The sequence below is a fragment of the Saccostrea echinata genome, unplaced genomic scaffold (assembly GCF_033153115.1).
Source record: "Saccostrea echinata isolate AGI-Se365-2 ecotype Australia unplaced genomic scaffold, CSIRO_AGI_Sech_v1 ptg000011l, whole genome shotgun sequence".
NCBI classification, from domain to species: domain Eukaryota; kingdom Metazoa; phylum Mollusca; class Bivalvia; order Ostreida; family Ostreidae; genus Saccostrea; species Saccostrea echinata.
The window spans coordinates 2,291,273-2,312,842 of record NW_026889760.1 but is presented as its reverse complement, the minus strand read 5'-3'; the positions used below and the strand labels follow the sequence as shown (position 1 = coordinate 2,312,842).

Below are 21,570 nucleotides of genomic sequence, written 5' to 3'. Positions count from 1 at the left end.
CAAAGGCAATTTTTTCAAACTTGAATACACTGAAAATACCTTTTTCCCCCAAAAAATGTTTAATGCAGTTCAAAATTATGAAGTATAGTGTTTAAGTACTCTAAGTTCCGATGACTGACGTCCGACGATATGTAAAATCCTTCGTAGGCGGATCTTTTGAATTGTATGTATCAAGACAACTTCTTGGGTTTCTGTCGTCGGTCTGTAAAGCCATGTCAACATCCTATAGCATTTCCACTTCCCATTCCAAAAATAAGACAACGTATTATTTTTCGAGGGATGATGATGATGTTGAAGATTATCAGACAATGCGAAAGTAATGCCAAAGCTTTTGTCAGATTTAAATGCTTGATCAAATTAACACTGCTGCGAATAAACCCAAATGATTATATTAAACGCATAAAAAGACTCACTAAATCAGTTTGGCAAAAGAATGTATATATTTATTAAATGATGGAAATGAGAGAAATGGCTATATGTGCAGACGAGTGGAATATGCAGTAAAAATGAAATATGAACAGGGAATACATGGATACAGGAAGTAAATGTTTGAGGCATTGTGGGAAGTGCTATCTTCCAATAAAAAAAATAAACTGAACTACATTGACTAAAATTCAGATTCAGTTTTTGAACACATTAAAACAGTAACGGCAGCACAAAGAATATCAATGCTGTACATTATTTAGGAACTGATGTCCTAAATCTCTGATCTCATTTTGATTTCTTTTCCTCCTTTGTTGGAGATGAGGGAGGAGTCTGCAACAGAAGAAAAAGTGAAAGTAAATGGCGGATCTAATAAATTTTAAAAAAAAACTCGGTATAAATAAGAATATATTTATACCCCCTCTCCATTTCAGTGTACCCTCTTTTGTACTAAACAATTACAAATGTGTATATTTTGAGTCTATTGAATTGAAATGTTATGCTACCATTTTATAATGGATTTATAAATGTAAAACAAAGTTTATGTAACTCACCTTTCGAGGTCTTCCCCGGGTCCCTTTGGGTTTTTCCTCCTGTAGCATGAAAATACATAAACAAATTAGCTGAAATATTGAGTGCCATGTAAAAATTTTTCTTACAAATCAAAACAGTGAAAGGTGTTTTTTCAGTTTGTCTGAGTTAATTTTCTAAAGGTTTTATATATTCTCTACACCAGAGAGAGAGAGAGAGAGAGAGAGAGAGAGAGAGAGAGAGAGAGCTTTATGGCATACTTAAAAGAGGGGTATCCAAAGCAGTTTTGTTTAAGAAAGACACTTGCACACATTCCTTGCCCTGTACATCTGTGAAACTTTTTTTTAAAAAGAGGAATATAGATATCCACCAAATGCTACCACCATTTCTTTATAATTAAATGAAAAAAGAAAATTTCCTTCCTAGCCGTTCTTTGAACAAGTTTTCTCTCTCTCTCAGTGTGCACATGATAGAACTCATAACAAACAACTTTAGTTTCTGTGTTGACAAGCATTGCAGTACAAAGACTTGCCCCCGTTAATCTGACCCAGATAACAACGGATGTTTATCTCTGAGTGCTTGTTCAGTAGGTCAAATACCTAGAAATTCCATTTTTTCGAAATGTGTGGGGGAATTTTAAAAATCTTTTTTTAATAACTTTTACTTTCGTACCGTGGATCGAGGTTTTTTAAAGCTGCCTTTTGGTCGCCCTCTTGGACGTTTGGGCTTGGGTTCCGCGTCTTCAGGCTGCAAACACAAAGACAAAATCTATTTCCCCATGAACAAAGGACCACGCTGCAACACTGCAGCGTGCTCATTGCTGCGCTTTGTTGTTTCATGGAGATGTCCGGACGCACAACAAAATAGGTGTGCTTTATCATTGTACTTTTTTTGTAAAAATAAAAGTCAGAAAATTAATTGTACAGTAAAATAATAAGAAACAGCTAATTAATTAATTCCCATTGAAGACAAATATTTTCTTTTATGTTAATTTACAATAAAGTCCACATTGCGTGGAAGATACGAAGGGAAACTGGAAACTCGGCAATATATGAATAAATGTATTTGTTACAACTCTGACGACAAAACTGTATGGCAATGTGACCACCCAGCGAAACAGATATCCCGGGTTCATTGGTAATGTTATCTTCTATCTCTCGGTGCCTTTGTTGTACAGAGCGTAAGCACGTTAAACGCCATTGATATCCATGGGGATCAGACATAACGAAGAGAACCTTACCTCTTCTGTCTTTTCCTTTCGGGGTCTTCCTCGGCCCCTCTTCTGGGGTTCTTCTGTGGCTGTATCCTCCTTACTGCTACCTTCTCCCCCCTCCATTCTTCAAACAAATGCCAGAAAGAATACCTCACGTGATTTCACCTTAGAACGTCAATATTTCATTTACTTGCTACCATGCACATGAAATCACCCACGATGATCAAACCATTGTAAAAATCTATGAATGAAACATTTTTTTAAAGTCAGCTGTAGAATTCGACCCACATAAACCATGCGTAAATAGGTCAGAATCGTATACAATGCAGTAAAATCTAGAGACCTTCCTAAAGCCTCGTTCCGCGCGAAATATCACGCAAAATCCCACAAGCATTCCTGAGTTTCGCTCATCCGATGAAGAGCACTTAAGGACCTTCACCCAACGATAGGCCTTAGAAAACCAGGTCAAGTTGTGGTCAGTATGTCATTAATGCAAATGAAACCAAGATCGAGTGATATTTTCTGTAGTTAACCAATGCTAGACATTTGGCGGGAAAACACACGAGGACGACAGTAGGTGTGTAAGCAAAATGTCTAAAGGATTATCGTTAAATATTTAGCGGTATTACAGTTATTGCATGTATAGGAGTTGATTACTTTCATAAAAAAATGTTATTTGATGTCCATTTTGCGACAAATCTTATCAGTAAACGTAATTTGATTTGCGAGCTAGTTCATGACTTGCAATTGGATTATACACTACGATAGTGTTAATTTTACACAAAATTGACCATTTACAGAATATTTGCTGCTGTGTCAGTCATATTTCGATAACAACTGGCATGATTACATGAATAAGTTGAATGATTTATTTATCATTTTATAGAATATACTTGTACTCTATGACTAATGCCACATATGTGCTTTTTGTTTATAAATAATAAAATGACATTGTCCATAAACTGCTGTGTAGGAAATAAAACTCATCTTCTGTTTCAATCTGCCTGATCCGATTATGTAGTTCGATATTTGAATTTGTAGAATTCAAGTACAGACTCGTTCTTGGTACTCGGCGGGATGGCGGTGAGTGAGGGATGGGGGTACTCCCAATTTTTTCGTCAACTTTCCTAAAACTGATATAATTTATGACCTTTGAGCCAATAGTATGTTTCACACCACTTTTTGGCCCCTTAAAGCTTCCAACTTCAAAGAAGAGGGTACAGTTTCAACTAAAAATCTAGCCTCCCCTTTTATTTTGAAATATGAAGTTGTGAAAAATTAAAACTCATGCTTTCTGAATTCATGCAGTACCATGCAAATCGTTTTTCTTAAATGACTTCCTAATGCCAATTCTTGTGTATTTTCCTGTATTTTCTTTAAAAGTTGCAGAAGACATCACTTTTCAGTGGAATTTTCGTTCAGACAATATCGTCCACATGCATCGCCCACAAAGACATAAAGAAATGTGATTTCTCAAAGATTTTTACAAAACATATCCGAAAATTGTAGTGGCGACGACTTTGGACATTATTTTCTTAACGAAAATAATCTTTATTCGAGTCGATTTGAGTCTTCTTCTGTTTAAAACTTAGAAATTAACAAGTTAATTGTGTCATATTTCCAGAACGGTCCTTCTTTATGATAAATTCTCTTTCATGATTTATCACATTCATTTATTGAAATTATATTTAGGCAAATTAATTGCAAATCTTTTTGAAAACATCAAATTTTTAGGGCATAATAAAGCCAAAACCGGACCTTCTTAGACTGCTACTGCCCTGATAGAGGATGTTTTACACTAATTTACAGAGATTTAAAATAGGGATTAAATTGTTTGCTTAGGTGTTAAAATTCTTTCTGTTGAACGTAATTCAAACCTTACATTAGATGACATTTCTTTTTGGGAAAAAAAAAATGAAAATGTACATTAATGCCCGCCTTTTTTCGGAACATTGTTCCATCAGAAGCCAATTTATGGATACAGAACTAATGGCGATGTCATAGAAACGTCACATTTTAAAAATCTGTTTTCAGAAGTTATTCCTCTTTGTTAAGATGTTTGGATTTATCACAAGTCTGACATTTCCTGACCCAAATTATCCCCATGCATTCTTTAAGTATAGCTAATCACAAAACACACATTGGATTTTTTTATCAATCAATAGCTAAGCTCACCAATCCTACAAAGAAACCAAATGTCTATCCATAACGTATTTTTGAAAGAAAATTATGAATGTAAACACCAGGAAAAATTGTTGAATTTGAATTTTCTGAATTCATTAAAATCTTCTAAATAAATTTATATTAATTTTTGCAACAGTACTTTATCCCATAGCTGTATACGAATTTACCAAAAAATGGTTGGGCTGAAGTGTCCTTAAAACGTAAATTGAAGTTTTATAAAAAGTTTATTTCTTTCCACGATATATAAATCACCGATATCTTAACTGTGTGTTCTTGCTACAGATATGAATTTAGAAAACACTCTTTTCGAGGAAAACCAAATAAATATCGAAGGCATGGGGCCCGAAGATTTCTTGAATATCAATAGATAAGGGTATTAAAACCACGTTATTCAATATTCACTTACTTCAATCCTCTTCAAAACATTTTGGAAACAGTTTTTTTTCAATTTTTTTTCACCGGAGCCCAAAACAACAGGACTTACCGGCTCTGTGACCTCTCTGTTATCTCTATGTATTAAACTTGATTTGATTGCGATTGACCTGATGAATATTACAATTCATCTCGTGGTATCCATCTGCGAGTGTACACCTGTAGGAACAATTATTCTTAAACATGACCTCAATCTAAATCACATCTTAGAGCGTGTTTGGTTGGTCTTCCATTTGCAGAATTTAGAAAATTAAAATCTTATAGTTTTGCGTGTCCTCACAAAATTTATACCAGAGAAATCTTTTAATTTTTTTACTGACATTGCTGTAATATACCATACACGTATTCGAATGGAGAGAGAGAGAGAGAGAGAGAGAGAGAGAGAGACGCAGATCGATATCCCAGCCTCCTATTAATATTGATTATGTGACCTAAAACCACTCCGGGTACATGTCAAATTCAAGACGACAACGCTTCAATTTTGGTTCATGTCACCAAGGCTTTGCTTTTTTTTTTTTAAACAAATGTTCTACCTAATATAATCATGTATTTGTAGATATTTCTATTATATACTTGTAAATTATTTTGGATTCACTTCATTTACAGCTTGGAAGAGGAATTCGCAGAAACGCAGAAATATCCTAAATAGGGCGTTAAGTCCACTCATTCTTTTTGAAAATGATATACGATCTTCATTCCAAACATCTCATGAATGAATTGACAAATTGTAAAACCTTAATTTTGTTAATTAAGTAGAACAAAATCAATTTACAAATTCTTGCACTGAAATAAAAAAATCTCAACAAAATTAAAAGATGAAAACAACATCATTGATAAAGTTAAGCGTTTTAATTTGTTTTCAAGAATGTTTGTTGACTTTCGTTAATTTTCCGATACTGAAAATACTATAAACGTTCAGAAATCGTTTAATCACTTGATCACCATGGTCCAATCTTTTATTCTGTGTTCACACTTTATAACTATGAATATATCATTCTGATTCTTGGTAAAATATAATTCCCGACGATGTCTTAAACGTATTCAATCGAGGATCATATAAGTATACTCATTGCTTTGTAAATATTTTAGTTCCTGAACCATTTACTGGGTACATTCTCCAGAATGTCTGGATTCAAAACCAGTATTTTGTTGAATTGTTGCAAATCATGCTAATTTAACTCAATTTCGATGACATAGAAAACAGAAATGCCCGCCCCTATCACCAATGTAATCCACCCTGATAGTGCTTCGTTCCCTCCATTTGATTCAGATACCCCGAACAACATATCAAAGAAAGAAGGCCTATCATCCGAAGGGGGCACCGGTGTCGTAGTCAAGCTATCACACGTCAGATTAGCTGGGATAAATGGACAAATGTCTTCTTGTGATTTTTCCGGTGGTCTCCAGTTGGCTAACTCGCAACTCTTCATCATACGATCGAAATTTGCAGGTGAAGGTGGGAAAGCAGATTTCTGCATTTTATTGATGTTGGCATACGTCATAAAGCCGCTGGTCATGAGAGTGAGACCTATGATGTATTCTTGGCCCACCTCAGTTTGCAAAGTCACTGCGGAACAGGGATGTTTGGCGTCGATGTCTTCAATTATAAGTTCACTGGGTATTTGGTAGTTCTCACCTTTTAGAACACAGAAAACTTCAAACCGGCTGTCCAGAGCTTTTGGATGGCGCAATTTAGCGTGAACCGTGTCCTTTCCCCAAACCACCACATCAGACAGGAATAGAATCTCTTCCATGGACAACCATCTTTTTGGGAAACAATTGACTGGTTTCTCCGATTCAGCTGGTTCACCAAATGAAAGACCAATGGTAACGGCCATGAGCAAACCTGTCAAAAGCATGGTGTATATCGTTTGTGGCGGAGAGGTCTACTGATTCAGTCCAATCTTCGTGAGTATTTTTCTTAACTATGACTTAGATGCTGACCTATACATTGTTATGGCAATTAATTTCATTACATCTAGTTCACTCTTACCGATGACGCACCTTACATCTCCCAAGTCCTGTTGTCCCTTTATTAATTTTATGTCTATGAATATATAATGCGATTGTCCACTATTAATAGCAAATATGGTTATTTTTTGAGAACGCTTTCGGAGACTTTGGCATTATTTCAGAATTGTATATGCAATGCAGAGTAAGGAATAATTCATGTAAAGTGATTTCTATTTCAAAATCGTGTCATAAAAGTCTACCTTTATCCCAAGCTAACCATTACAGGGCAGACAATACAGTTATGTATTTCTGAATGGAGAACTTATTTACAGTATCATTCACTTGCTCATAAGCATTCTAGTCATAGAGCAAACTTACAATATGAAATTATGTTTAACTATCTTGGACATTCTGAGTTTTATATTTTCTTCCTCCGAGGTAGGAGCAATATGTGTGGAAGTAAAACTTTTTTCCCCTTAAATAAAATAATATTACAAAATATATCTCTGCACAAACAGCTGTAAAGTCACAAAATTTTGAATATATATAAATATTAAAAAAAAAGCTAAAGATATATTTCAAATATGGACAATTAATCGAAAAAAAAATATTGCACAGGTCATATGGAGAAGACCATAACCATAATAAATAGTGCATTGTTCTATATTAGGTTCTCGTCCTACCATGAACGCGTTGTTTTAAAAACTTCCTGCATATATATATATATATATATATATATATATATATATATATATATATATATATATTATATATATATATATATATATATATATATATATATATATATATATATATATATGTATATTTATATATTTATCCCTTTAATGAGGTCGATCCATAGATATATCGACTTCACAAATAAGGATATCGACCGAGCACGAATGCGAGGCCGTTATTTTTTTTTAGATAAGTATATATGACGGATATGTAGGTAAGTGTACTTGGGGCTTCCATATTTCACAAGTGTATTTCTTGTAACAAGACCGTCCCTTGGGCACCATTAATTTTTGACCATTGGACTTTGACCTTGCCATTAAACTTTCTTTTAAAAGAAAACTTAAACCTTCTTTAATCTTCGCCATAACTTTTCAATGTGTGGTGCTAGGGCTTTCATTTTTCATAGTTATTTTCCCCGAGACAAAACTTTTCTCTGGATAATTAATATTTTCTTTGGTACGGAGATTAGCGGAAAATGATTGTCTTATAGATTGGAAAATAAGTTATCCAATGAAATTGGAGTATAAAGTCACGTGGTATGAGTCTATGAGAAGTGTTCGAAGAAGACACATCAAACTTTATCATGGAAGATCTCGGGGAAGCCGGTATTAATCCTGATATACAGAGAGTCATTAGTTCTGAAGTCAAAAAAGCGTTCGAATCCTCGCAAAACCAAATTTTGACCAGTATGCAAACAATGATGGACCAATTTAAAGTTTTAAAATTTTTCAGGCATCTACGGAGACCACTCAGAAAGAGGGGTTTAAAAATGGACAAAGACAGGATTTGGCTAAATAAAAAAAACCCTAGGTAATATTAGGCTTTTTATATGTGAAAATTATGATTGATGACATTTAAAAGCTATATAAAAGGAGTGCAGCAAATTACATCTTTACACACATGTTTATAAAAAGAATTCAAAGTCGATTGATTTATGGCAGAAGGTACTTGTATTTAAAGGAAGGGAATGTCAGAAAAGCTTTGATTTTTTATCACACTAAATATAAAATAAAGAAAGATCGGTGCGCACGGATAGTTTCTTCGCTGCATGGGAGTCTTTGTACTCTTGCTGGTCATTATTACAAATGCTTGTTGATCTCATCATGTGTTTTGCAGTATAAATATTCCAAAATATCCACTGGTATTTTGATCCAACAGACATCTTTTGTCTAACCATACTAGCTAGTTATAATTATTTGGTTAAAAATTACTTTTGAATTTTTTCATCCTTTTTCCCGCAAATGGGTCCAAATTATGTTAAAACTTATGTTTTTCGTGTTCCAAAGGACTTTCTGGTACGTTGCACTTGTAATGTAAAGAAAGAAGTCTTAAATTTAAATCCAATCTGTACTTAATTTTTTAGCGTTATTTACAAGAAAAGAAAATGCTTTGAAAAAATTGAAAAGCACATGTAAGTGATGAAATTAATCAGAATTTTACGATTTATATATTCATAATGAAAAGATAAATTAAATATTAACATTTGCTAGCGTGATTCATGAAATATGTCTGTGAAATCTTGGTAATTCACACACCAACCACACTCACTAGAGTAGAAAGAAAAAATCCTAAGTATGGTTAAATGTATAAATGTATAAATGCCTCTATTTGAATGTACTAGTATTATTAATATTTTTCAACCAATAAAATATAAGTTCTTAGCAAGTTTCTTGGCATGACAATAATGATCGTTTCAAAATTTAAATGAGTATTTTCCCTATATCTTGAATACCATTCCATCGTATTTCAAAATTTAGAAAAAATATATTATAACTAACTGAATAATTAAGCATATGTATGATAAACCTTTTGAAAACAAGATGTTTGTGAAACACTGATGCCCCCATATAGAAGCTCGAGGCCAAGGTTAAAGTTTTTCAAATGTAAGTCAAACTCCGAGGTCAAGAGTTTTAAAAATGTTGATACCCAAAGAATGATCTTATAGCAAGGAATGCGTATATTAAATATAAAAACCCTAGTTCTAACCATTCTAAAAGTATGACCAAGGTTAAATTTTTCAAATAGTAGGTCATACTCTAAGGTCAATGTCACGTAGCGGTAGTAGAGGAAAGGTCTTGTCACAAGGAATGCATAAGTGAAATACGAAAGCACTATCTGCAACTGTTCAGAAGTTATAGACATATCAAACTTTTTTCAAATCTAGGTCAAACTCCAAGGTCAAAGGTAAAAAATATTGGTATCCAGAGAAAGGGCTTGTCACAAGATATATACATGTGATATATGAAAGTCTTAGCACCAACCGTTCAAAAGGTATGGCCAAGATTAAAGTTTTTAAAAAGTAGGTCAAAGTCGAAGGTCAAGATCGAGAAGTAAAAAATGTTGGCACCCAAAGAAAAGTCAGAAAACATGAAATATTCATGTTAAATATAAAAGCCCTAGCTCCAATTATTCAAAAGTTTTGGCCCAGGTTCAAATCAAATACATGTGTACTGGTACCCAAGGAAAGGCTTGTCATAAGAAATACACGTCATTATAACTTTTAAAGAGTTGGTGCTAGGGCTATTATATTTCACATGTGTATTACTCGTGGCAAGACCTTTCCATGGGTATAATTTTTTTTACCTTTTGATCTTGACCTTGAAGTCTGACCCACTTTTAAAAAAAAAAAAAAAAAAAAAAAAACTTTAACCTTGGCCATAGCTTTCGAACAGTTAGAACTAGGGCTTTCCAAATACACAGGTATATTCCTTGTGACAACACCTTCCCTTGGAAACCAACAATTTTGACCTTTGACCTTGGAGTTTGACCTACTTTTGAAAAAAAAAACTTCTACCTTGGCCGTAACTTTTGAACAGTTGGAGCTAGGGCTTTTATATTTTGCAGATGTATTTCTTATGACAACGTCTTCTTCTGCGTACCATTAATTTTGACCCTTTGACCTTGGAGTTTGACCCACTTTCAGAAAACATTAACCTTTGCCATACGTATTGAATGGTTTGTGCTTAGGCTTTCATATTTACCAGGTATATCCATTGACACAAGTCCTTTCTCTGGGTAACAACATTATTGATCTCTTGACCTTGGAGTTTGACTTGCATTTGAGAAACTTTAACCTTCACCATTAGCTGCCATACGAGGGCATCAGAGTTTCAAAAACACATCTTATTTATGAATACGAAGCACGGGAGAAAATATAAAAAAAGTCTGTCTCACGATTGAAATTAATTCAACTACAAAACATATTTTTCTGTAAATAACATTTTCTGAAGTTTTCCCCTTGACCTATTAAATGAGTAGTTTCAGTTGCTTTTTTCCCGACAATGTTAAAATTACACTTATTGTATTCAGTCATAGCGTGAAAATAGCTCATTTCTACGATATCTTTAATTTATTCATTGAAGGAATTACAGTATTTTACCTTCGAGAATGTATACAATGATGAATTAGACAATTGTTTAGGGAATAATTGACATACAATGTTGTAAATGTATCGTTGTTGTGTCAACTGTCTTTAACTTGATTTATTTTTACTCAACATTTATTTTTACCCTCGTTTTTAAGCTTTAGCTTAATGGAACATATTCTGCAAGATATTAGTAAAGAGGGAACAGAGGATTTATTGATTTTGTTCGATTTGAGATATGATTGGACACTCCATATGGACATTATATGTTTAATATAGAATACTTTTTTGTATAAAACAGATGGAAAATATTGATGATCACTCAATAGTTTGACCTTTTGTTATTTACATACGATGATAGATTAGCAATCAATCGCCTACAATTATTTTACTGAATTATGAACCTCGCAAAAAATGTATAAAAATATAAACATAAGATAGAGATTTGACAACTGAATATTCTGTCTGAGTAATACATAGGGGTAACGGCGGGTGTGACCTGGTGGACAGGAGATGCATACTCCTCCTAGGTACCTGATCCTACCTCTGGAATTTCCGGGGGTCCGTGTTTTATGCCCTGTTTACAGATTTTATGTTTGTAGGTTTTTTTTGAGATATATTGCTTTTCATCATCTTCCTCTTTTTGCAACAGAGACCATAGAAATCTAACATTCTGTGTGTGTATTTGGGTTTGAATTTCTTTCCTAGAGATCTTCATTATGATTAAGAAAATCATAACTTAAAAAAAAGATGTGTTTGTGAAACACTGATGCCTCCGTATGGCAGCTAATGGCGAGGGTTAAAGTTTGTCAAATGCAAGTCAAACTCCAAGGTCAAGGTCAAGGGATCAAAAATGTCGTTGCCCAAAGAAAGGACTTGGGTCAGTGGATATACCTGGTAAATATGGAAGCCCAATTGCAAGCACCAACCATTCAAAAGTGATGGTCGAAGATAATGTTTTCTAAAAGTGGGTCAAACTCCAAGGTCAAAGGGTCAAACTTAATGATACGAAGGGGAAGACCTTGTAATGAGAAATACACATGCAAAATATTAAAGTTTTTTAAAAGTTGGTCTAACTCCAAGGTCAAGGTCAAAATTGTTGGTATCCGAAGGAAGGTCTTGTCACAAGGAATATACCTGTGAAATTTAAAAGCCCTTGTACTACATGTACCTGTTCAAAAGTTATGGTCGCCCGCGTGGCGTAGTGGTTAGAGCGTCTGCTCTAGAGTAGCGAAGTAAGGAGTTGATTCTTACGTCGCGGGTTCGAATCCCACTGTGGGACGTGGAGACCGGTCCTTCGGATGAGACCGTATAAACCGAGGTCCCGTGTCGCAGTAGGTGCTGGCACGAAAAAGATCCCTCACTGCTCAATGGCCGTAAGTGCCGAGTATAGGACAAAATTTGCAGCTCTCCACTGGCAAGTGGTGGCGTCTCCATATGAGTGAAAAATTCTCGAGAGGGACGTTAAACAAAATACAATCAATCAATCAAAAGTTATGGCCAAGGTTAAAGTTTTTTAAAAAGTGGGTCAAGAAGTCAAAAAATATTTTCACCCATGGAAAGGTCTTGTCACGAAGAATATACACCTGAGATATGAAAGCCCTAGCACCAACTGTTCAAAAGTTATGGCAAAGGTTAAAGTTGGGTAAATTTTTGCAAAAGTGGGTCAAACTCCAAGGTCAAGAGGTCAAAAATGTTGGTACCGGAAGGAAGGCCTTGTCACAAGGTAAATACATGTGAAATATGAAAGCCATGGCTCCAACCAATAAAAGGTTATGGGCAATGTTAAAGTTTTTGCGGACAAACAGACAAACATATAAACAGACAAACAGACTGACAGACGGACGGACAGGGCAATAACTATATACCCCGAATCTTCGATTACTGAGGCATAAAAACATCTTGCCAATTCATTAGTAAAAACCTGGCAAAAATATTGAACAATAAAAATCATATATATTTGGAAAAAAATTCCAACATAATGATTATTCATTATATACTCTGTTCATAAGTTACATGTTTTTAACATAGGAATATCTTTGAAGATCAGGCTGAACTACAAACTTTTGCTTATTTCAATTTATTAATATTTCAGTTATCTAGTACATGTAAATATGAGGGGACAAAAACATAACGCAGTGGATTTTTTTTTCATATTTTATTATCTTAACATATAACAACGAGGAATATTGTACATCCAGTAATGATCGGGATTGTTTCTTTGTCCCTTGTTCTTTGTGGTTATGAATCCGCCCAAAAAGATTAATATATTTAAACGTTTCTTTGGGTTTCGACGAATAAGCAGCTGCATGTATGAAATTTGCATCTGAGAAAAGGAGTATTTCTTTTTTATATTTAAAAGTGTTCATCCAATTTTATGTAATTAATCTAAAATTTTGATTAAATTTGAATTATAAAAGTTATTGCATTGCAATATAATTTATTCCAGACAGTCGTAAAAGAAACATAAATAGAAAATTATGGGTATTTGTAGAAGATATTCAATGTTTTGTAGTTGGGTATGAAACTTATGTCAGGAGTGGGATAGAGTTTTTGACAAAGCACGAGTGAAAATAAAAAAGAAAACCCGTCCCATGAGTGAAATAAATTTCATATTAAACTACAAAACATTCAATTTTCTGTTAATTACATTTTCTTTGATTGTCCTTTTGCCTCTGTTTTTGTGAAGCAATGTCGTAGACTGTGACACCATACTTGAGACGTTATAGCTAAGCAACTGTGAGATTGAAAACTGTAAACATGGATTTAAACATCAATTTGGAGAAACTTGGCAGTTTTAGTCTCTGTTAGGATGGTTTATTTACTCTGGCTGTTTTGTAACAGACTAGGGGGTATTGCTTACAACACTCTTTGTGAAGGAAAGGAAAATCGAGTTTTTTCCGCACTTCTGATATATTTTCACTTAACTTGATATTGTTTCACACTGTGTAAAAATATTTTTATTCAATGAAAAAATTATAGTATCTCACTGTTGAAATTGTAATAAATAGTACTAGAATTCAAGTACGAGTCTGGTAAAAAAAAAATGCAAATAATCGATTCAAATATAAGAATGCATTTAGAAAGTTTATAAATTGCGGCTGGTCGTGTTTTTATACGCAGATCCGACGACTATACTTACACAAAATCAGTGCACATCTTTCAAAAGCGTTGATAAAAATAATGAACATGCGGACAATTTGCATCATCTGCCTGTAAATTGATGATATTATAAGATGAATTAAATGGTTACAATTATAACTCAGACCATCATCACAACACAAGTGCTTTAAATGGGTAAATAAGAAAAAAAAGATATTAGAATTTGTTACACTCTTCCGACTGTGTAAATCTGTTAACCCGCAACAGAGTTATCGTCCTTGTCGGTGGCACATTTTAAACTTCCTTGGTAACCGGTGTGTAACACATTTTAGGAATCAAGCAGCTAAGGTAAAACTATTTAGTCAACATGCAATTAAGTCTGTCAATCATTATTCTGACTTGCTTATTAAGATACCTTCAATCGAAAAAGTTTTAAGTCAGCAGAGCACAAAGGGGTCGTAGAGGAGGGGCGTGTTTGAAATTTGTATGGTAAGGCCGTAGACACGATTGGAGGGGAGGAATATTTCAAAGTGTGCAGATATGTATATCATTCTACTAGTATTATTCTTACTCTTTTCAAACATTTTATTAAATGGAAATTTGTTTATTCCAAAAATTTCATTTAGGATTTTTGGCGTGTTGCGTATGTCTAGACATTTCTGATTTAAAATTTAAGTGAAATAATCCCTATTTTTACATATATTTGACTCTGTGATTGAAAAGAAAATAAGATTGATGCATTTTGAAAATGACTTCCATATATTTATTTCGAGAAATACAAGGATATGTTGAACATGTTGGTATTCAGAAATTCAATAGCTCTATTAGTAGTATATTCATCAGAAGATCTCGAGTGTAACGATGAAAAATAGAACAACCACGCAAGCCTTTGTGCAGTGAGAAACCTGTTTTAAAGTGACATGGTCTAAAAGTTGCCTTTGTGTCGAACATAACCTACAAAAAATAAGCTCTATCTTTTTATCTCAAGTTTGATTTTTATTGTATATAGTACCTATGTGCTTGGTGAGAGTTTTAATGACGTTTTATTGATGACTTAGCACAGCTTCGATAAATTCAATGCCTGTGAGGCACATGTTTTACTGATAATTTTATTCTTGTAGACGTAGACACCTACTGGCTTACAGATAAAATATAGATATGTTGAATGAATATATCCATGAATGGAACTTATGATTAACGAAGACCAACTCTATAATAAGAGAGATGGCTTTTCTAGTAAAAATCCTAATATTACTCATAATATAATTGAGACCTTTGAGTAGTCAATTGAATCAAACCCGCGACATATGATGGAAACATTAACTTCTTTTTATTTCCTTTTGCCTATACTTCTCAAATTGTTTTATTATATTTGAAATAAAATATTCAAATCCAGTTTTAAAATCCTAAAAAATTAAATAAGTTCTATCTTTTTATGAACCATTTTAAAAATGCTTTAATATATCAAGTACCATAAAATTATGTAGAATCTTATTAATATTACATTTTTTTCATAAAGATTTATTAATTTAAAATTTAGATTGCATAACATAATTATGATTCATTATTCCTATATTATTTTCTGTTCAAAAAAAAAAAAAAAAAAAAAAAAAAAAAAAAAAAAAAAAAATCTAGATATTTAGAGGTATACTAGATGTTCATAGAAAATGATATATTTTTGCTGTGTTACAAGTATATATCCAAATTTTATTTGAGATTAAAGAAAAAGTCTAAGATTAACCATAATGATCAAATATTAAGATTTAAGGAAGAAAGAGCACTGAAGTCTATATAGGGTATCTTGGCAAAAATCTCTTAAATGTGAACAAATCAGATTTTTGAACATCAATTTTTGGTAGTAATAGAGTAAACTTATTTAATTATAAATTGTGATTTTTATTATAATTACCTTTGAAGAAATCTGAAAGACCAATCTTCACAATGCAACAAATTAGTGGTCATGCACTAGATGATATGCAGATACTCAAGACCACATTTTTCTAGAGAAAAAAGTGTTTGTCGATTTTGTAAATTTTTTATTGAAAAATGAGAATCAGTTTGTATCATGTTCTATTTTCGCAAATTCTATTGTCAATACAATGACTTTGTCAGCAAATACAATCTATCATTAAGTCGATTGCTGACTGACGTTTTTCACACTAATTGTTAGGCAATTATTTACACTAAACTGTCTACGTATTTTTCCGTTTGCTCAAGGAGCACACGGCGTGTATGACCGGTCAACAGGGAATGCTTACCCCTCGATGGCACCTGATCCCACCGCTGATGTTTTTAGTGGTCCGTGTTTGCTCTGCTCCCGATTTGTATTGTTTCAATGGTCTTTTGAGCTTGATTACTGTTCGTTATCCCCATATTGCATTATGGCAAATGTTGATTATAATATACGATTTACTTCATGCATAATTATTAAGTAAAATTCCTATAATTGACAATAACCCCTCTGAAATGGCGAAATGGCAGGACTTCCTGTCATGCTATAAAAATTGCTTTAATTTCAGAAGAGAAAGGCTTCAAAATATGAGTATACAAATACATGTATGCAGTGATTATAAATTACGTTTGTTAATTTGATAAGATTAATACATTCAATGTTATAAGTGTTCGTTATTTTGTTGTATTCATGATAATTTTATGTTTGTTAATTTGATATTGTTGATATATTTAATCTTATAAATGTTCATTATTTTATTGTATTCATGACTATAAGCCAAAGGATGACGGTGTTGTCAATAAATAAACGGAATAAAGTGAATAAAATCTTTTTGTGGAAATAATTTGCTTAAGCCTGTTAAAGCGTCTGTTAAAATATCTCTATAAAACATCTGTTCTGTATTTCTGAGATATCCAAACTGTGTGTATGAACAGTGATTATACAGTGCTAAGTCTCCCCTATTGAAAATGTATAACAAGTCATTTATCACTTAAAATAAATTTCTTTTAATTCTACATGTAATCTACACGTTGTTGATCAAACCGAAATCTTAACGTATTGAAATTCACATTTCATTTTCAGATGCAGGTAAAATGGCTGTGGATGGAATAGGTTTATCCGCAGTACTGTGTGAACTCTGTGAAAATGAACCAGCACAATCCTTCTGTCGCACTTGCAGTGGAAATCTGTGTGAAAAGTGTGCTACAGAACACAAAGGTAAAAAGATTTTCCACCGACATGATGTTGTCAAAATGGCACTCACAAGAAAAATGGAAATTGATGGATTTGGATATTGTCGAGAGCATCCAGAAAGCAGATATGAATTGTGTTGTCAAGAGTGTACCGTCCCAGTGTGTACAAAATGCATAGCCGGTCCTCACAATGGTCACAAAATGACCGATATACCCAGTGTCTATATGGAAGCTAAAAGCAAAATAACATCAAAGGTTAATGAAATCGAAACATCTCAATATCTAGAACACAGGAAAAATTTAGATGATTTAGACAATTTTCTGAGTGACATTAATAGACAAACAAACAACTTGGAAAAAAGTGTTTTAAGCCGATCAAAAGAGCTGACAGACCTTGTTCATGCAATTGAGAAAGATATTTTAAAGAAAATATCTAAGGATAAAGAGCAACTGGTCAAACTGATCGTAAGTTATAAAGAAGAGGTTACAGAACATCTCTCTTCATTAAGAAGCCTTCAGAATACTTTGATACAGGAAAGAGATTCTGAAAGTATGACGGACCTAATTTTGTACGCGAGAAACAGTTTAGAAGTCCCTCATAGCAATAAAAATGTCCTTACATTTTCTTTTCAATCAGGTCTTATTAATGTTATAAAGCAATTTCCTGACGAATTAAGAAATCTTTTTGGCTTCTACTTTCCTTCAACAATAGTAGTACAAAGAAGAAAACAAATCATGGATACAGCAAAAGAAGAAAAGAGATTTAAAACTGCAATAACATACCCAGTTGGTTTAGTTTGTTCTCTGTTGAATGTTGATATTGCTTGGATTCGGGGAGGGCAAGCAGAAATAAAGAAAATGAATATACAAGGCAATGAACTGGCAACTGTCAAGACTCTCACTAAAGACGGGCGGCCCTCTGGTCTAATCGAGTTGGACGACGGAAGTATATTCTACAGTGATATCGACAATAAACAGGTGAAAAAGTTATCCAAGGATTTGCAAGAAGAAGAAAAAACAAAATTGGACTGGCATCCAATGGGACTGTGTATCAGTCGAAGCGGGCATATCCTTGTCTGTACAGCTTTTCTATCAGGGGAGGCTGTAGATCCTTCTGACCGGGGGAAAGTTTTGAGAATGAGCTACAAAGGACTTATATTGCAGGAAATTGAGAAAGACGGTGAAGAAAAAAACTTGTACAGCAGACCGATTTGTATTTCTGAAAATATCAACCAAGATATTTGTGTATCGGACGTCTTTAGGTATTCCATAATCGTTGTTGACAGAAGTGGTTTCTTCCGATTTGCCTACAGTGGTGGGGGTATTCATGAGAGTAGAGAAGACTTTTGGCCTACCGAACTAGATACCGACAGTATGGGAAATATCGCTGTTTCTGACAATAGAAACAATTTGGTGCATTTACTGGACATTGATGGTAATCTTGTAAAATATTTGCTAACCTCAAGTGACGGTATTTCTGAGCCAAGGGGTTTAAAAGTTGACATTGAAGATAGACTTTGGGTAACAGAAGTGAGAACTGGATACGTGAAAATATTCAAGTATTTGGATTAGCTTCATTTTTATTATTTAAGTATTGTAATAATACGATTGTTTGAAAGGCTAACAAACGTATAATCTGAATTATCCAACAATTAATGAGTTAAAGCATCGCTGTATTTTTCAAGCAAAGTAAATTGATTTATAATGCTAAAAGGTATGGATTAAATATTATAAAAAGAAGGAATATCGTTTGAACAGGACTCTTTCGCTTCGTATGTAGTGGAGGGTATTCATAAAGATAGAGAGGAATTTGAGCCCAAGGAACTAGATACCAAACAGTATGGGAGACATTACGCTCTCTGATCATAGAAATAATTTGGCTCATTTACTAGATTTTAATGGAAATCTAGTAAGATATATACTAACCACAAAAAAGACGGTATTTCTGGGCCAAGGGGCTTAAAAGTTGACGAAGAAGACAGAATTTGGATAAGAAGGGTAAATTCTGGTTGTGTGAAAATATTCAACTGAGTCGCGTAAGACTTTTTCAGATGGATGGGAATTATAGTATTGATCAATTGTTTAAAAGGCTGAGTAATATACGTGCAGAACAATCTGGCTTTACCTACAGTTTTGAGCGAAGTTTAGGTGTGTTAGGAAAATTGAAAAAAAAATTGTTTAATTTATGATATTTGATTCGATTTTTACATTTAAAACGTGGTCAGGGGCCCAAGGGCCTTAACGGTCACCTACGTATAATAAAACCATGTAAAAGATCCATAGAATGGCTGTCTAATTAGTAGATAATAAAACAAAATGAACTAATAGATGAAAATATATTGCCCAAAACAACAGAAATAGGGCGATCAGGGATTAACAAAACGTTAGTCTAGTACTCGGCAACAACACATAAAGTGGATTTATTTGGTTGCTTGATGAAACAGTACAAACTACACTCTCATTAGTAACTAAATAAACTAAACAACACATTAGGACATGAGCTTAAGTAGCAGTTTACACATGGTAGATCCAGCACAATCCCTCTAACACTGATCTCTTGGTCGTTGATCAACGTATTATGTAAGCCTTTCAATTGCCGCTAAGGTTCTATAGAAAGAACGACAAGTATTCCTTTTAAAGGAATGATCGGCATGGAATTTTAAAATCAGCATTATGAAACGTCTTGAAATAAGTTTGTAGACATTTCTTTTATTTTAATTGATTTAAATTAATATTTTTCTATGAGTATTAATATACATGTATATATAATACCAATATCATATCAGATTTAAATTGGAGAAGAAAATTAACCGGGCAATGTTGTTATAATGAGTTACAGTAGTATGACCACATTATGTTGGCTGTAAACTATTTTGTGACTGGAAAGATGTATAATGTTGACATTTTTGTGAAATGGGATGAGAGACGAAATCCAAATGGGCTAAACTTTGTAAAGAAAAATAACTTTGCAGATAAATTAACAATGAAACTTGTTACAGAGTTCTTAATCTGTTAATTAAAGCTGAAAGGAATTAAAACTTTATAGTACTCATGCATGTATTCTGTCCATGCAGTTCCACACCTATGGTCAATTTTATGAACGATTTTAGCTCACCTCGACGTAGTCGAGATAAGCCTATGCTATACCCCCGGCGTCGGCGTTAGCGTCGGCGTCCAGGTTAAAGTTTTAGGAGCAAGTCCATTCCCAAGTAATTATAAGCCCTACCTAGACCAAACTTGCATGCCATGATGGATAATGCATCTAGGGATGGACACTACCACACTTGCTTCGGATGCTGGATCTGACCAACATTTTCCAATTGAGTGACCAGGTTAAAGTTTTTGGAGCAGGTCCATTCCCACGTAACTATAAGCCCTACCTTGATCAAACTTGCATGCCATGATGGATGATGCATCTAGGGATGGACACTACCACACTTGCTTCGGATGCTGGATCTGACTTAGATTTTCCAGATGAGTGACCAGGTCAAAGTTTTTGGAGCAGGTCCATTCCCAAGTAACTATTAGCCCTACCTGGACCAAACTTGCATGGATGATGCATCTAGGGATGGACACTACCACACTTGCTACAGGTGCTGGATCTGACCTAGATGTTTCAGATGAGTGACCAGGTTAAAGTGTTTGGAGCAGGTCCATTCCAAAGTAACTATAAGCCCTACCTGGACCAAACTTGCATGGATGATGCATCTTGGGGTGTACGCTAACCAACCTGCTTTGGATGCTGGATTCGACCTAGATTTTCCACATGAGAGAATTTTAGCCATATTTTAACCAAATTAGCATGGATGATGTAGCTAGGGATGGTCACTTCCAGACTTGCTTTGGATTCTGAATCTGACCTACATTTTCCAGATGAGTGACCAGGATAATTTTTTGGAGTATCTATATAACATTATGGCCTGTTATGATTAAACTTGCATAGATGGTGCATCTAAGGATGAAAACTTCCAGATTTACTTTGAATATTAGAACTGACCAAAATTTTTTTGATTAGTAAACAGGATAAACTTTTTATGAACAGGTCTATTTCCAAGTAACTATAAGATGTGAAATTTGCCTTACTTAAAGATAACATTCGTCGAGGTGAGCTTCGTAATTTTTGATTACCTATGTTTTCTTATTAACAGGATCAGTAATTATGTTCAGGAATATCCCTTGCAAAGTAAGGGCTAAAAAATATTTTGAACGACCTTGTACATAATTTGCTGAATGAAACTCCAAACGAATTAAGAGCCGTGTGCAAATCAATAGATACATTTTATAATTAGAGAAAGCGTCATCGTAGGTAGATTTAAGGTTGATTTAAGGAGGAATGCCACACCAAAATTTTATTTAGCAGGTCTTTAAGAAATCCTTTTTAAACTATGGTTTCAGCAATGAAAGACTGATATTAGCTTTTAATTATTTTATACGATTTTTTTTTGAATTTTTTCAGAGCAAATTAAAAAAAAAATGTTTTATTTGC

General features: G+C 33.8%; 2 protein-coding genes across 2 annotated transcripts; one reads left to right on the top strand and one right to left on the bottom strand.

The window, feature by feature from the left end:
• Window positions 1–417: 417 nt before the first annotated feature.
• Window positions 418–2,567, bottom strand: LOC133184917 (high mobility group protein HMGI-C-like). The gene is made up of 4 exons (XM_061319985.1): window positions 2,195–2,567; window positions 1,627–1,701; window positions 978–1,016; window positions 418–756 (listed from the first exon to the last, which is right to left on the bottom strand). The coding sequence occupies exons 1-4, from the start codon at window positions 2,288–2,290 to the stop codon at window positions 712–714; spliced, it is 255 nt and encodes an 84-aa protein (XP_061175969.1). The 5' UTR covers window positions 2,291–2,567; the 3' UTR covers window positions 418–711.
• A 14,393-nt stretch (window positions 2,568–16,960) lies between these two features.
• On the top strand, window positions 16,961–18,744 carry LOC133184916 (uncharacterized). The gene is made up of 2 exons (XM_061319984.1): window positions 16,961–17,445; window positions 17,881–18,744. Exons 1-2 carry the CDS (start codon window positions 16,986–16,988, stop codon window positions 18,654–18,656), a joined length of 1,236 nt encoding a protein of 411 aa, XP_061175968.1. The 5' UTR covers window positions 16,961–16,985; the 3' UTR covers window positions 18,657–18,744.
• Window positions 18,745–21,570: the final 2,826 nt, after the last annotated feature.

Coding starts and splice junctions, on each gene's coding strand:
- LOC133184917 (XM_061319985.1), bottom strand. CDS start 2,290: ATGGAGGGGGGAGAAGGTAGCAGTAAGGAGGATACAGCCACAGAAGAA. Junction 1,017..1,626: donor TTAAAAAACCTCGATCCACG/GTACGAAAGTAA, acceptor TTCATGCTACAG/GAGGAAAAACCCAAAGGGAC. Junction 757..977: donor CCCGGGGAAGACCTCGAAAG/GTGAGTTACATA, acceptor CTTCTGTTGCAG/ACTCCTCCCTCATCTCCAAC.
- LOC133184916 (XM_061319984.1), top strand. CDS start 16,986: ATGGCTGTGGATGGAATAGGTTTATCCGCAGTACTGTGTGAACTCTGT. Junction 17,446..17,880: donor AACAAACAACTTGGAAAAAA/GTGTTTTAAGCC, acceptor CAGTTGGTTTAG/TTTGTTCTCTGTTGAATGTT.